The sequence below is a fragment of the Cladophialophora yegresii genome (assembly GCF_000585515.1).
Source record: "Cladophialophora yegresii CBS 114405 chromosome Unknown aczIN-supercont1.1, whole genome shotgun sequence".
Lineage (NCBI taxonomy): Eukaryota > Fungi > Ascomycota > Eurotiomycetes > Chaetothyriales > Herpotrichiellaceae > Cladophialophora > Cladophialophora yegresii.
In genome coordinates, this window is record NW_006913045.1 from 2,905,989 (window position 1) to 2,918,655 (window position 12,667).

General features: G+C 53.1%; 3 protein-coding genes across 3 annotated transcripts; 2 read left to right on the forward strand and 1 right to left on the reverse strand.

The window, feature by feature from the left end:
- Positions 1-159: 159 nt before the first annotated feature.
- On the reverse strand, positions 160-2,070 carry A1O7_01036 (uncharacterized protein; the record flags this gene model as incomplete). The annotated part of the gene is made up of 1 exon (XM_007755075.1): positions 160-2,070. The coding sequence occupies one exon, from the start codon at positions 2,068-2,070 to the stop codon at positions 160-162; it is 1,911 nt and encodes a 636-aa protein (XP_007753265.1).
- Positions 2,071-6,424: 4,354 nt separating this feature from the next.
- Positions 6,425-8,023, forward strand: A1O7_01037 (uncharacterized protein; the record flags this gene model as incomplete). The annotated part of the gene is made up of 1 exon (XM_007755076.1): positions 6,425-8,023. The coding sequence occupies one exon, from the start codon at positions 6,425-6,427 to the stop codon at positions 8,021-8,023; it is 1,599 nt and encodes a 532-aa protein (XP_007753266.1).
- Positions 8,024-9,815: 1,792 nt separating this feature from the next.
- Positions 9,816-11,470, forward strand: A1O7_01038 (uncharacterized protein; the record flags this gene model as incomplete). The annotated part of the gene is made up of 5 exons (XM_007755077.1): positions 9,816-9,848; positions 9,916-9,988; positions 10,035-10,882; positions 10,947-11,107; positions 11,158-11,470. The coding sequence occupies 5 exons, from the start codon at positions 9,816-9,818 to the stop codon at positions 11,468-11,470; spliced, it is 1,428 nt and encodes a 475-aa protein (XP_007753267.1).
- Positions 11,471-12,667: the final 1,197 nt, after the last annotated feature.

Below are 12,667 nucleotides of genomic sequence, written 5' to 3' on the forward strand. Positions count from 1 at the left end.
ATATGAGCATAAGAGGGTTTCCAAGGGAAGCGCAAATACGCCAGTGTCATTATCCATGTCGTTCCATCATTAATCGTATCCTTGAGATAGTACTATACCCAAATGGTATCATGCCAGCATAGCTCTAACCAAATCGCTTGAACGCAGTGCGGCAGGTATTTATTCTTGTATAGATTCGTCCCAACCACCAATGTTTTCCAGATATCTCCTGACCTGCGCTTTCTTGCCTTGAAGCGCACTGCCTAGTGCTTCAAGCCATTGCTCCTCAATCATCGCCACTTGCTGCTTCAGTTCCGCAGTTGCTGCCGTCTCTTGATCGCGTCGCATGTCCTCGGGGTTGTCCCCGGACACTGGGCCGTCGAGTTCAGCGCGTGCCCTGCCCGCTTCGACAGCGCGGCATCTAGCTGCGAGGAGGCCGACCTTCACCTCATGCACCAGACAGTGGAGATTCGTCTGCGACTCGATGAACTGATAAGTCGATTTTTCCGCGTGGTCGAGCAGACTGTATAGATATTGCTGCGGGAAATCGCGGTACGCTGGGTTCTCCACGTACTCGGCATCCGGGATGGCGATCGGTCCTAAATCGTCCAGGTCATCCGGTATTCTTTGGACCACGTCCAAGAGTCCGGGAGCAATGTCCCAGAAGGCTGACGATTGAAGTTCTACTTCTCCACCAACACTTTTTGCAACGAGTTCCGAAAACTTTTGATAGCGGACCAATGCTTCGTCGAAGAATTCTTTGCGCCGCTGGAGGTTATCACGCGCGAAGAAGCTTTCGGTATCGCGAATCTTGTCCAAATTGCTGTTTTGATGATAGGGAAGCAGCACAATGGCTTTGTATTTGTCATTCCGCTCGGTGAGAAGGTCAAAGATGTCTTTGTAGATGGTCTCTCGAGTCTCGAACAACCACTTGAGCTGTGTCAAATATTCCAGGATCTCGGGTACTGCGTCGCCTTCCTGTTGTGGTCTATCAAGATTCTGAGCGCTTGTTTCAGCCACGAGTTGTTCTGTCAATCCATTGATGTGCGTCGTCAGCTGGGCGACTCGGTCGTTCAGCATCTCATGCATTGGATTAATCACCACATCTTGCAATGTGTCGAACTCTGCCTTCAGGCACGTCTTCTCGGATTCATTCTCCTGCAACCGGAGAACTTGTTCGGCTTCTGCTGCTTCGGTGTAGGTAATGCTACCATCGTATATCTGCGCTGAGATATTGGCCTTGAAGTTTTTCTGTCTGTCAGAGATTTTCCGCTTGTGTTCCGTGCGGAGGGCTTCCACGCTTAGGTTGTGTCTCGACCTCCTGTCTTTCAACTCACTCAGGTCACTCAACAGTCGGACAAGATTTCGGTATACGGACAACTTGGGATGGTTGTTGTTCACTGCGGGGTAGTGCCTCGGGTACGGTGGCGGCAAGGTAATGAATCTTGAAAAATCGAAACCCATTGGTGTCGAGGGATTCGCTGGCGTATCATCAGGTCTCGGTATCGGCTCACCATCGTCGTAGACACCAAAATGCTGCGGGTCGGACTTTTCCGGCGGATAGCCCTCTGCTGAACTATATACCGCATCGAGGTTTGTTGGCGTTGCGGCCTCGGACAGCACTTCATGCAATGAAAGCGTTGACAGGCCCATGTATTTCGATTCTCTTTTGGACCTTTTCAATTTGGTAGGCGCACCATCAGCTTCGGAACCTGTTTGTGATTGCCACCACCGACTTGCGGTCCTTCCACGAGAGCTCAACTCATCGTTACTCATGCTCGCGATCGGAGAGAGATCGGGGTGATACTCCTTAGACCAAAGCGTGTCTGATCGTTGAGGGGGGTCGATTCTAGTCGCATGCATAGGCGACTGTCTCGTGGCAGGTCGCCTATTGGTGCTATCCCGGAATAGACGCTGTCTGGCCTCGTCCGCATTGAAAGTACCATCAACGAATGGGCCTGGGCATCGTTCCCGTCGAATGTTCGACTCTTCGATGACGTACTGCATAAAGATCTCCAGTCTTTCGAGCTCGCTGTTTGCTTGGCACTCTTGAAGCAGAAATTCGTGATGCCTTCTAGATGTGTCCTGCATGAACGCATCATATTCACCACGACCAGGTTCTGAGACCGAAGAGGCAGTCGACGGCCGGACACTGTGGGCAGATGCAGGGTTTTTCTGGCTCAATGGGGGTGTTGGCAATGCTTTCGATGGCACAAGTGGCGTGTGGCTACTCCTTCTCGACAAGCCTGGAGGGTATGGCGAATCTATGGGCGTGGGTGCGTTGTCATAACCTCGATAACCAGATCGAGACCTGCTATTCGTGCGCAAGCCACGTCGCGCAGTCTCTGGGGTGGCTCGACCAGTACCGAGGGGTCCGAGTGTGGGCGAGTGTTCGGGACTGGCGGCTGCCGGGCTCATACCATCAAACCACGGGTCGGTATCAATAGTCAAAGCACTCAAATCTGCTACTTGACCTTCATGCAAACTCCGACGCTGCTTTCGGCGTTCGAGCAGGCCCTTGGCCGAGGAGACTCGAAGAGCAGCGCTTCTACTCAGCCCTGCAGGAAGAGACCCTGGCGGATCAAGGTTGGTAGTTTCAATGTGCAATGGAACCGGTGCTCTAGAGTTTGATCGCGACGCGGACTGGTCCCTCCAATTGGCAGGCGTAGGAGGCATCGGACTGAGGAGTGGAGCCCGCAATGGAATACGATGACTTGGTCGACCGCTAGGTCCAGTAGCTTGTGGCTGCGCCAGATTCCGAGACCCGCCTGTACTCTGCGACCTCGACGACGACGGAGGCGGGCCAGGCGGTGGGCCTGGCAGGGGCATCCCTGGATACCAACTCCTCTGTTTTGAGGACGACCGTGAGGAGGATCCATCGTGGTTGTTAACGCTGGCGTCATAGGAGGAAATAGGGCCTGCTGAAGCTGCTCTCCTCGAAGCTGGCGGTGCCGGAAGTGGTCCGTGACTCGGCTCTATTTGTGGAGGTTGAGCCATGCTTCGTTGCGCCGCTGCCGTATTGATCAAAAGACCAGTCACAGTGACAGGCCTGGTCATGCCCAAGGCAGAACCTGGCCGGGATCCGTGGTGCTGTGAAGAAATACTTAATCGGCTCGGCCGAGTATCAAAACCGCCGGCTTGCCCTGGAGGCAGGCTGAAGTACGGCTGTCCATTGGGTTCAGTTTGATTTTGACCGCTATCAGCCACTGATGTCTGGTTCGTTGGCGACAAGACCCCAACTGTGCTCGTCGGCGTGTTCGACTGCGTATGGTTGCCAGCAGTGAAAGTCGAGTCGGTGGGCGAGACGGTTGAGCCAGCACTTGTTGCCTCGCGAAGAGCAGCCAACGAGGCAGAGTATGGCGGAGGTGGATTGGGTATTCCATCTGCATCAATAATGAGTGGTGTTTACCTTGGACAAATTAGTCAACGTACCTTCTGCTTGTGGCCCAGAAGATCGGCCATCTAGCACCATCGACGCCCGTTGACTTCCTCCCACCCATTCTCTGGGGTCGTACGGAGCATTGTAGTTGCTTGTAACTCTTGCAGCCATTGGAAAGGCACTTCGTGGACTCGGCACTGGCGACGCAAGGTACGTTGGAGAGAGGGGACCCTGCAAGGCAGGCACCGAGCCTAGCGTATGGGTCGGCAGCCCACGAACGGAAGCAACGTTGATGTTCAATGGTGGTCGAGCTGGAAAGTGACCAAGCCGCAGGGGAGAGGCTGGAGGTCGGCCATCCCTTGGAGGTGGTGGAGGAAGAGGAACGATGACAGTGGGAGTCCGTGGGGACTGTTGATATTCAAATTGGGCGTGTTCAGCCGCAGGCAATGGTCGGCTGGCGAAAAGATGTTAGCCTCGCTATGATCTGTGACAAGAAACAAAATAGACGAGGTCAACATACACGGACATGTTGTGAAAGAGGTAGTCCTGCCCAAATGCCTGATGGAGATTGGTAGGCTAAGCGCCCACACGGCTCATGTCACATATGCCCACTGTGGCCATCGTGTTGTTCCGCCATTGTCGGCCAGGGTGATTGCGATTACGATTCCAACATCAGACCGAGCCTCACGCAGTGAGAACAGAAACCAAGCAGATTGTGTCTGGATCAGTTGATGCCCCAGGCGATAAGGTATGGAATAGCCAGAAGGAATTGTAGAAGTGGGGACTGGGGAGTGGCAGGTGTTGTTACTATTCTTTGCTCCAGGGCTGCAGGCCAAGCTTAAGTTAGAGCCATGCCGGCTTAGCTGAGCACCTGGCCGCTCGTGGCCGGAGAATATCTCGTGGTCTGGGCTGCCTGTCCACTACGAGGTATCATCGCCAACCTAAGGGAGCAGATTGGATGCTGACAGGATAGATGCGGGCAGGTGTGCAGGAACCTAGATCAGATGCGGGATGGTGTCGGATAGTCTCATTGGTAGTAAACCAATGGATGATGGCGAGGCGGCTAATGGTGCTTGGTCCAACACAAGTCACGTGATAAGTCAACGGACAGAACCTGCCCGCCGAGCGAGACTTATTCAAGCCTAGCGTATTCGGTCAACCTGCCTTGTTCACTTCTGTGTGATATTGGTTTCGACGCGATTTTCCGAGTTGGAGAAAATTTGGTACTGTTCGACTTCATTGTTGTCCTGCACCTCGAGAACACCTCCTGCCCTTTCGTGCTCTTCCTCCAAGAAGAATCTCTGACAAAGATGCCAAACTCTCATCATACTCAGCAGGGAGCGAGAGCTTCACACTGCAAATGTGTTGTAACAAACGACCCAAAGGAAATGCTAACTCGCAGGCTGCCCTGTCTGAACGCCAGACCCGTCCTGATCTGACACCGACAGATTTTACGCGACACACGTAGTAACACCGACCTTCTCCAGCTTGTCTGATGCCTGACAGCATGACCTGCGATGGGACTCAGCTAGAAAATGGAAGAGTGCAGGATAAACATACAGAAATGGTTCGTCCCACACAGGTCCTTGTCTCCCACAATGATGAATCTGCATACCGTAACAAACTAGAGTCTTTGATCTTACGGGACATGAAACTCAGTACGCAACGCACGTCAGTCTGATACTACGGAACCATCCACACGCTCTACAGTCTTGTCGCTGAGCTTCTAAAACTAACCTTGAGTACAGATATCCAACAGACGACTCCACCTCCTCCCTCGACCTCTCTGAGTTCTCTCTGCTGGGTATGTTCCTTCCACGTTATCTATCACACTCCGTTTATTATGATGATCTATATCAAAACAATATACGCTGGAAATTACCGGCTGAGGCCTTCGGGTCGCAGAAGATATCAAATGGCTATATCTGATTCTCCCAGTCACGTCGCAATCTTACTCGCTCAGCTCGGCAGCAATCATGCGCTAACAGTTGACCAGATCTAACGAGGTACGGTGACGATTGTTTCCTTGTCGCTGTCAAATCACCACTACTTGATGAATGGCACTGGGCTCCGACAGCCAAACACGGCTGGTCTTGATGGAAATGCCCTCTTGAGGCAGGCCTAGAAAACCTAGCCCACTGATTGGATCAGCTTCGATATCTGTCACCACAACCTCGTCTGCAATCATGCTGATCGTCTCAAGTGAGGTCGGGTTCACGTATGACGGTGCATTGTTCCGTGCCTCTGTGAGTACATGGCACTATGCTCTGGCCCTTTCCCAATGATGAACACTCTAGATGACGAGTCTTATTCAGCACGCTGATGCAGACACAACTCAAATTACCATTCATGCATTTCCTGAGTCCCACACTCATCAACAGTTCTCCTGCCTTCTGAGTATGCACCACTGACCTCACCTCAATCCAGACACGTTTCTAAGACAAGTATGTCGATACATTCACGAACTTTTTGACTCCATTGTGATGAATCGACACATTCAAAAGACAAGCATATGTCCAAGCCAACTTCGGTTCGCAAAGACGAAATTGTCAAGCCTGATATCCATCATTGTCGCCCTGCTCCTCAAAAAGCTACTATGGCAGGATACTGATACGCATCTTGCAGATGTGTTCTGTACCATGCTTCTGGCGTGAGTACCCTCAATGTTCTCCCCCAGTGTTTCTCTCCGAGGATGATTTATTCTACTTTATCACGACGGTCAACGTAGCATATGCTTTGACGACCACGGCCTTTGACCGGGCTTAGATCTGAATGCTTCGCAACCCTGCTTACTTCCCCAAGCAATTGCTCGCGCCATAGCTAACTTCTGTCAGCGCGGAAATAGTCACGGGATTGAATTATGGGAATATCTATGTCACATTGAGCCGGTGACAAGTTTCCCAGTGGCAGTGCTCACTTTCACCTGCTTCGGGACTTTCACATGTGGATGATCCATTATTTGTTACTTTCTCTACCATTCTTCAACCTTACCTCTCTTTTGCCTCCTTGTACACGAACCACTTGATCATTCCTTTCATTGTCTTCGAGGGTGGCACCCGATTCAGAATGGCAGCCACATATACCAAGGCCAGGCTTGAGCATGCCCTCAAAGCTTTCCGCGAAGCACGTATATCCTCCAAAGGTACCACGCCCAAGGTGCAACGTCATCTACGCGACGATTACCAATTCCGGCAAGTCAGAGCTACCAATAACCTCAATCAAGCCACTACTTGGGATGACCACGACGCGTCATCTGATGAGTACAATCCTGAAGCTCCGAAAAGGCGTCGGCTTCTTAACGCTCGAGCAGCTAGGGCTAAGCGCACTAAACAAGGTCAACAACCAGCGAACCCCACACATACCACAGCTGGGAAGCTCGAAGACCGCTTTGTACCTTTCCCTACCCTGCTGACTATTCGGTTTGGGTCTTTACGCGGTAGACTCCTCCTCGGTGAGCTTGCAGTTCAGCATGGCACAGGCTATGAGGTGAAGCACAAGAGCGACAGAAGGACCAGGAGAGATGGTCGTCGCGGATCGAACAAAACGTATCTGGAGCTCCAAGATGAGGAGAGCTGCAAGATCGACGAGGGAACCACCCGCAGTGGGCTCAAGAGGAAGATCGATTGTACAGCCAAGAACCCCGGGTCTCCTTCCTGCAACCAATCTAAGAAGCGATGCGCGACGAAAGACTGTCCAAACTCATCCTGCAAGCACCGCGATGTTGATCATATCAAGTGCGGTGCATCCAAGAACGAAGAAGAGTCGACTAAACTTGGAGAATCCGTAGGGTCGAAGCGGACTGAAACCATACATGTTGCACCTCCCTTGACTCCGTCTTCACTGTTGGCTCAGCCGACTCCGTCTCCCTCTCCAGTGGCCGAGAGGCCTATCGATAACTTGCGCAGACATTATGTTGAATTCCAAGCCATACTGGGCACCTCAGGATCGGTGGCTGGAACATCGCGCCAAAACCCTATCACCTTGGACTCACCCAGTCCATCCCCTAGGTTGGCGACCCCAATGCCGTTCTCCACATTCACCATTACCACGCCTTGGACTCATCCCATTAACTTCAAATATGCCGTTGATGCGGAGCCGTCGTGCCACTTCTGCGATGATTTCAGATACGGTATTTATGGGTATGGTCCCGTTGAAGCTGAGGTCGCACAGCGGGAAGATGGACAGCTACAGGAATGTGGTAAAGGGCACAGTTTTCAAGGAAAGGAGATGACGCGAATGTGCGTGGAGTGTTCACTCAAGCGTCTCCACATTTCGAGGTGTAAAGAACACTTCGTTCACCAGTTTGGCAACCCCGAGCACGCCCGGTTCAAGGCGTACATTGGGCAGTTACTGGACAAGCGCTATCCGAACGGGCCCGCCATCAAACTCGGCGTCTACTACACCTGTTCGCTATGTACGCAGCCTGCCTTTTGGCGATGTGTGGCCGACCAATCGCGAAATAGGTACGGGCAGAAGTTGGGAGCGGGGGAGGGAAAGGGCAGGGGGTGCGGATTGTTCTTGTGCAAGTCTTGCTCTGGCAATCTTCAAGCTGACAACGGTGTCCTTAAGAAGACCACAGTCCAGAAACCCAGTGGCCATGACTGCCGCCGGGCTGACATGGAGTTTCTTTTCCCGGGTAGCTTGCTTCACAAGGCATACAAATGACTTGGGGAGCGCCCGTGGTGAATTCGATTGGAGCATTGGAAGAGCTTCGAATCCAGGACAGGTCTTATCGTGTGCCTGATTTGGCTCTATGAATTGGAAAAGAATTGGAGGCATGGCCACAGCCCTTTTTCACGTATCTTAGTCGCCGCCGAGAGTAGCGGTGATGATCGCTGCAGCAAGGCACCTGGAACTAGACAAAAGCGGATGACCCAAGCCACCGAATAGATCTCGGGAGGCATGCATCTCGATGCACACACTACCTCAGCGCAGCTCCAAGAGATATTGCTTCGTGTTGTTAATGATGGCATGCCCACATTGACGCTGGTGACCGTCTTGAGGGACTTTGTCATGTTGTATGTAGGCCGATAAGCAAATTCTGGGGGCGATAAGAAACTGGGGGCAGCTGCGGCTTGTACCTCGCCTCCCACCGCCTGTCAACAGCTGAACAATCGTCCATCAACTGACTCTACTCTGCTACACGGCTTCAAGTCTCTAGGAGACGACAAGGTGCCGTACGTCCTTGTGATTCTCCCATCGTCCAAGTCCCTGTCTTGCCGTCGGCGCGTTTTCCCCGTGAGTCCATTAACAACACAGACTCCAGGCGGCGACCGACCGCTGCACGAGATCCGTCTGTTCTTCTTCCGAATCTCCATCAATCTGCACGCCTCGTTCCATCAACACAGCCTGATACTGGTGAATGAACCGCTACCGAAGACGACCTGCGTCTTGCATTGTCCATTGAGGCTGGATGTGACGTCCACAACGCGTCCCTGGACTCCCCCTCCCCAAAGCGAAGGACGACTGCGGGCAATCTGAACCCCACGCCCAACTTCACACCCAGCGGAATTGGACAAACCGGCTCAGTCGCACCGCAACCCAGGCTGGAGCCATGAGTTTCGTCCAATCCAGCCCTATAGCCATGTTGAGCAGGAGCGCATTGAACAGAACAATCCAACCGTCTGAAGTGAGCACACCTTTCATTTCATATCGCTTCTCATATTGGCCTTGACTCTCTGTTTGCTGCTTCGTTGTGCATTTCACTGCGCCGACCTTGGACAATCAGCTGCGTGGCTGGCCACGGGAGAATACTTGTTCGACGTCAACAATCCATCCCCGGATCCGGCATAAGATCTGATGGAGACTGCCCCTCAAAACGGCACCTAGTGGGGGGTGCCGCCCACCCTGCCAACCGAGGCACAATGCGAGTACTGTAGCAGGTGTGACGCAGATTGTTGGTACGCACCGCCAGCAACTCGATGACATCGGGGCACATGGTCCGATGGCCCGGCCAGGCGCCGGACATACTTTTTGTGCCCGCCAAACGAATACAGCCCTGCGACACAGCAATACAACAAAACGACACCGGACTACTGGTTTACCCTCTGCAAGGAGTAAAGCCGCGATCATTCCGTGGTTGGGTTGTGGGGAAGCAAGATCTCCCATCAGCCCTAGGCCAGTCCCTGATTTTTCCGAGACAGGCAAAAATTCAGTTTGGACGCATTTGGCCATTGGGAGGACGCCTTTTCTACTGGCACGCCCACTTGTCGTTGTCGTCGGAGAACCCCAGGAGCGTCGCCGTCGCTATTGACATCGACAGCCGCGTTGAATCCCACAAGGACGACATCGTCGCCAAGACCTGCGACTGAGGCTCTACCATTTCAAACACTCCCACCCACGATGGGGCCAGACGTGAGCGCGCACAATTCTCCTCGTTGATACGTTTGTTGTCTCTTCCTGTTGTGTCTTGCGTTGTTCCTGCTGGCCGTCAACCAGCGTAGACAAAGCCGCCATCATGGCGTTTTACGCTCTCCCCGCCCTCCACCAAGTATGCAGTTGCTCCTGTTTTGTCTGCGCGTCTTCCTAGCCTACAGATGCTAACCGGTCGGTTACAGGGCGATGTCACCCAGATCGTGGTGGTGATGGTCGGCTTGCCGGCCAGAGGGAAGAGCCTGATAGCAGGCAAAGGTACGCTGTGCCTATCGCAGTCTATCGAAGACGCTAACAAGTATAGTCAAACGATATCTGCGGTGGACCTCAGTCAACGCTGAGGTGTTCAACGTTGGCAAGTACCGACGAACAGACAACCCTCACCCGGACGCCAAGTTCTTTGACGTCAACAACCCCGAGGGCGAGAAGGCTCGAAAGGCGGCAGCGGAGGCGGCCGTCGCCGACATGTTGAATTGGTTCAAGAACAAAGAGAACAAAGTCGCCATTCTCGATGCCACCAATTCCACCAAATCCCGGCGCAAGTGGATCCATGACAAGATCAGCGAGGCCAACCTCCTTCACCTGTTCGTCGAGAGCAAATGTGACGACGAGGACCTCATCATGGCCAACATCCTGGAAGTCAAGACCACGTCGCCAGACTACATCGGCCAGGACCCCGAAGAGGCTGCCAAGGACTTCCGAGACCGCATTCGCAACTACGAGAAGGTCTACCAAACCATCGACGAGTCGGAGAGAAACTTGACCTACGTGAAGATCATCAACATCGGCGCCCGAGTCGTCATAAACCTCATCCAAGACTACCTGCAATCACGCCTGGTGTACTATCTTACGAACCTCCACATCAAGCCCCGAAGCATCTGGCTGTCACGACACGGTGAATCAATGTACAACCTAGACGGGAAGATTGGTGGTGACGCAGACCTGTCAGAACGCGGCCAACAATACGCCAAACTGCTACCAGCGCTGGTCAAACAGTCAGGCTTGCCGAAAGACGCTCCGCTCACGATATGGACCTCCACCCTCAAACGCACCGGTCAGACAGCGCGATATTTGCAGGAAGAACTCGGCTGGGAGAAGTTACAATGGAAGGCTCTCGACGAGCTCGACAGCGGCGTCTGCGACGGCATGACTGTGAGTTGGCACTTCGCATGATCTTCTTCCCCACTTTGCCGTGTAGTGATCTTTGTGACTTTAGTACCAAGAGATCGCCGACAAGTACCCCGAGGACTTCCAAGCCCGAGACGACGACAAGTACAACTATCGGTACCGAGGCGGCGAATCGTACAGAGACGTCGTCATCCGTCTGGAACCGATCATCATGGAACTGGAACGTAGCGAGAATGTCATGATAATCACGTAGGTGCCAGTCCTCCCTCCCCTATTTGTCTACGCTAATACCCCCACAGCCACCAAGCCATCGTCCGCTGCATATTCGCATACTTCATGGAGATCCCTCAAGAAAAGTCCCCCTGGATGGAAGTGCCACTACACACGCTCATGAAACTCACGCCAAAGGCATACGGCACAGAAGTGGAAAAGTTCAAGGCAGATATCCCCGCCGTGTCGACATGGCGGCCCAAGGGCTCCACGGCAAAACATCATGATAGTGTCAGTGAAGGGATGCCGGAGGTTGTCGTCGGCGAAGCCGAGGGGACAAGCACTAAGCTCAAGGAGGACTCGGTACCCAAGATCGTCATGACCGGATTGCCGATGCCATAATTAGGCAGCAGAGAGGCGTTGACATGTCGTCGAGATTAGGGTACGAGGCTACCACGGGTAGCAGAGAAGGGTTGAGCATGTTGTTATCTTCATGACTGGATCGCAGATACCATGGGCAGCAGAGAAGTGCGGAGACAAAGGGCATTGAATGCCGCAGCACCAGAGGCGAGCTACAGTGTCAAAGAGCTAGCTATGCATAGCGACGAGACGTCAGCTTCGCTGGTGAGCGAGAATCGCTAGCCAGGGGCGACACGGCAAAGTCGAGAACATAAACGTCCACTTCCACGGTTTCCACCTCCCTTGTTTGACCGTAGACTGTTCTCTCGTTCGTCCTGGCTCGAATGCGCTAATATGGAATGTCCTGTTTGAAGAAGTGAAGGAAATATCTCGTCCGCCCGACTTCTTAAGGGCGCATACTTATTGGAGCATGTAATGACATGAAGTGGACAGAGATCTTATCGTATTCAAGGTCACGACCAGACGATAAAATCATGAAGGGCTACAGTAACATAACATGGTCATCCGCCATTACAGTACGTAGGTATTGATCGGTGCGTACCTAGATAGGCACCAAGGCCCGACTGGTCAAGTATTCCAGCAAACTCAAAAGTACCTAGGTAAGTTTACTCTGAACGTACTGAAAGACATGCCTTATGATTGCAATGGCGATTGCGATTGCGATTGCGATTTTTTCTCGGCAGAAAACTTGTGTAAGAAGGATCTAAAGAAGGGTGTCGAGCGTGGAAGCCCGCTGCTGAGGGGGGGGGGGGCCTATGTACCCTGCTGAGCCCAGTTTTCGTCCCTTGTGTCGAAACCGCATGATTATTCCATGCCAGCATGAGGACTCGCGTCGCGACAAAACCAAAACTTCATGATCAGGCACATGCACACACACATACCACACGCCACGCGGCTGAAAGATGGGCTTGTCAGCTGGGGTGGGGGGGGGGGGGGGGTTTGGTCGGTCGTGTAGCATGTTGCAAGTGATGTGTTCGCCGTCTTCGGAGCTGAGCGGGCGGAGGTCTGCTCGATGCCGCACACATCGAAGCTGCGAGGAATGCTGTTTCGGCAGTGACAGAGGTCATGTCGATGCAACAAGGGGGGCTCACGCTTCATGCCAGCCCCAGGGGCGTTCAATCCACTCGGCAAAAAGGCAACGAGGTAGAGAGAGCGTCGATTCCTACGGTTACCACAGCA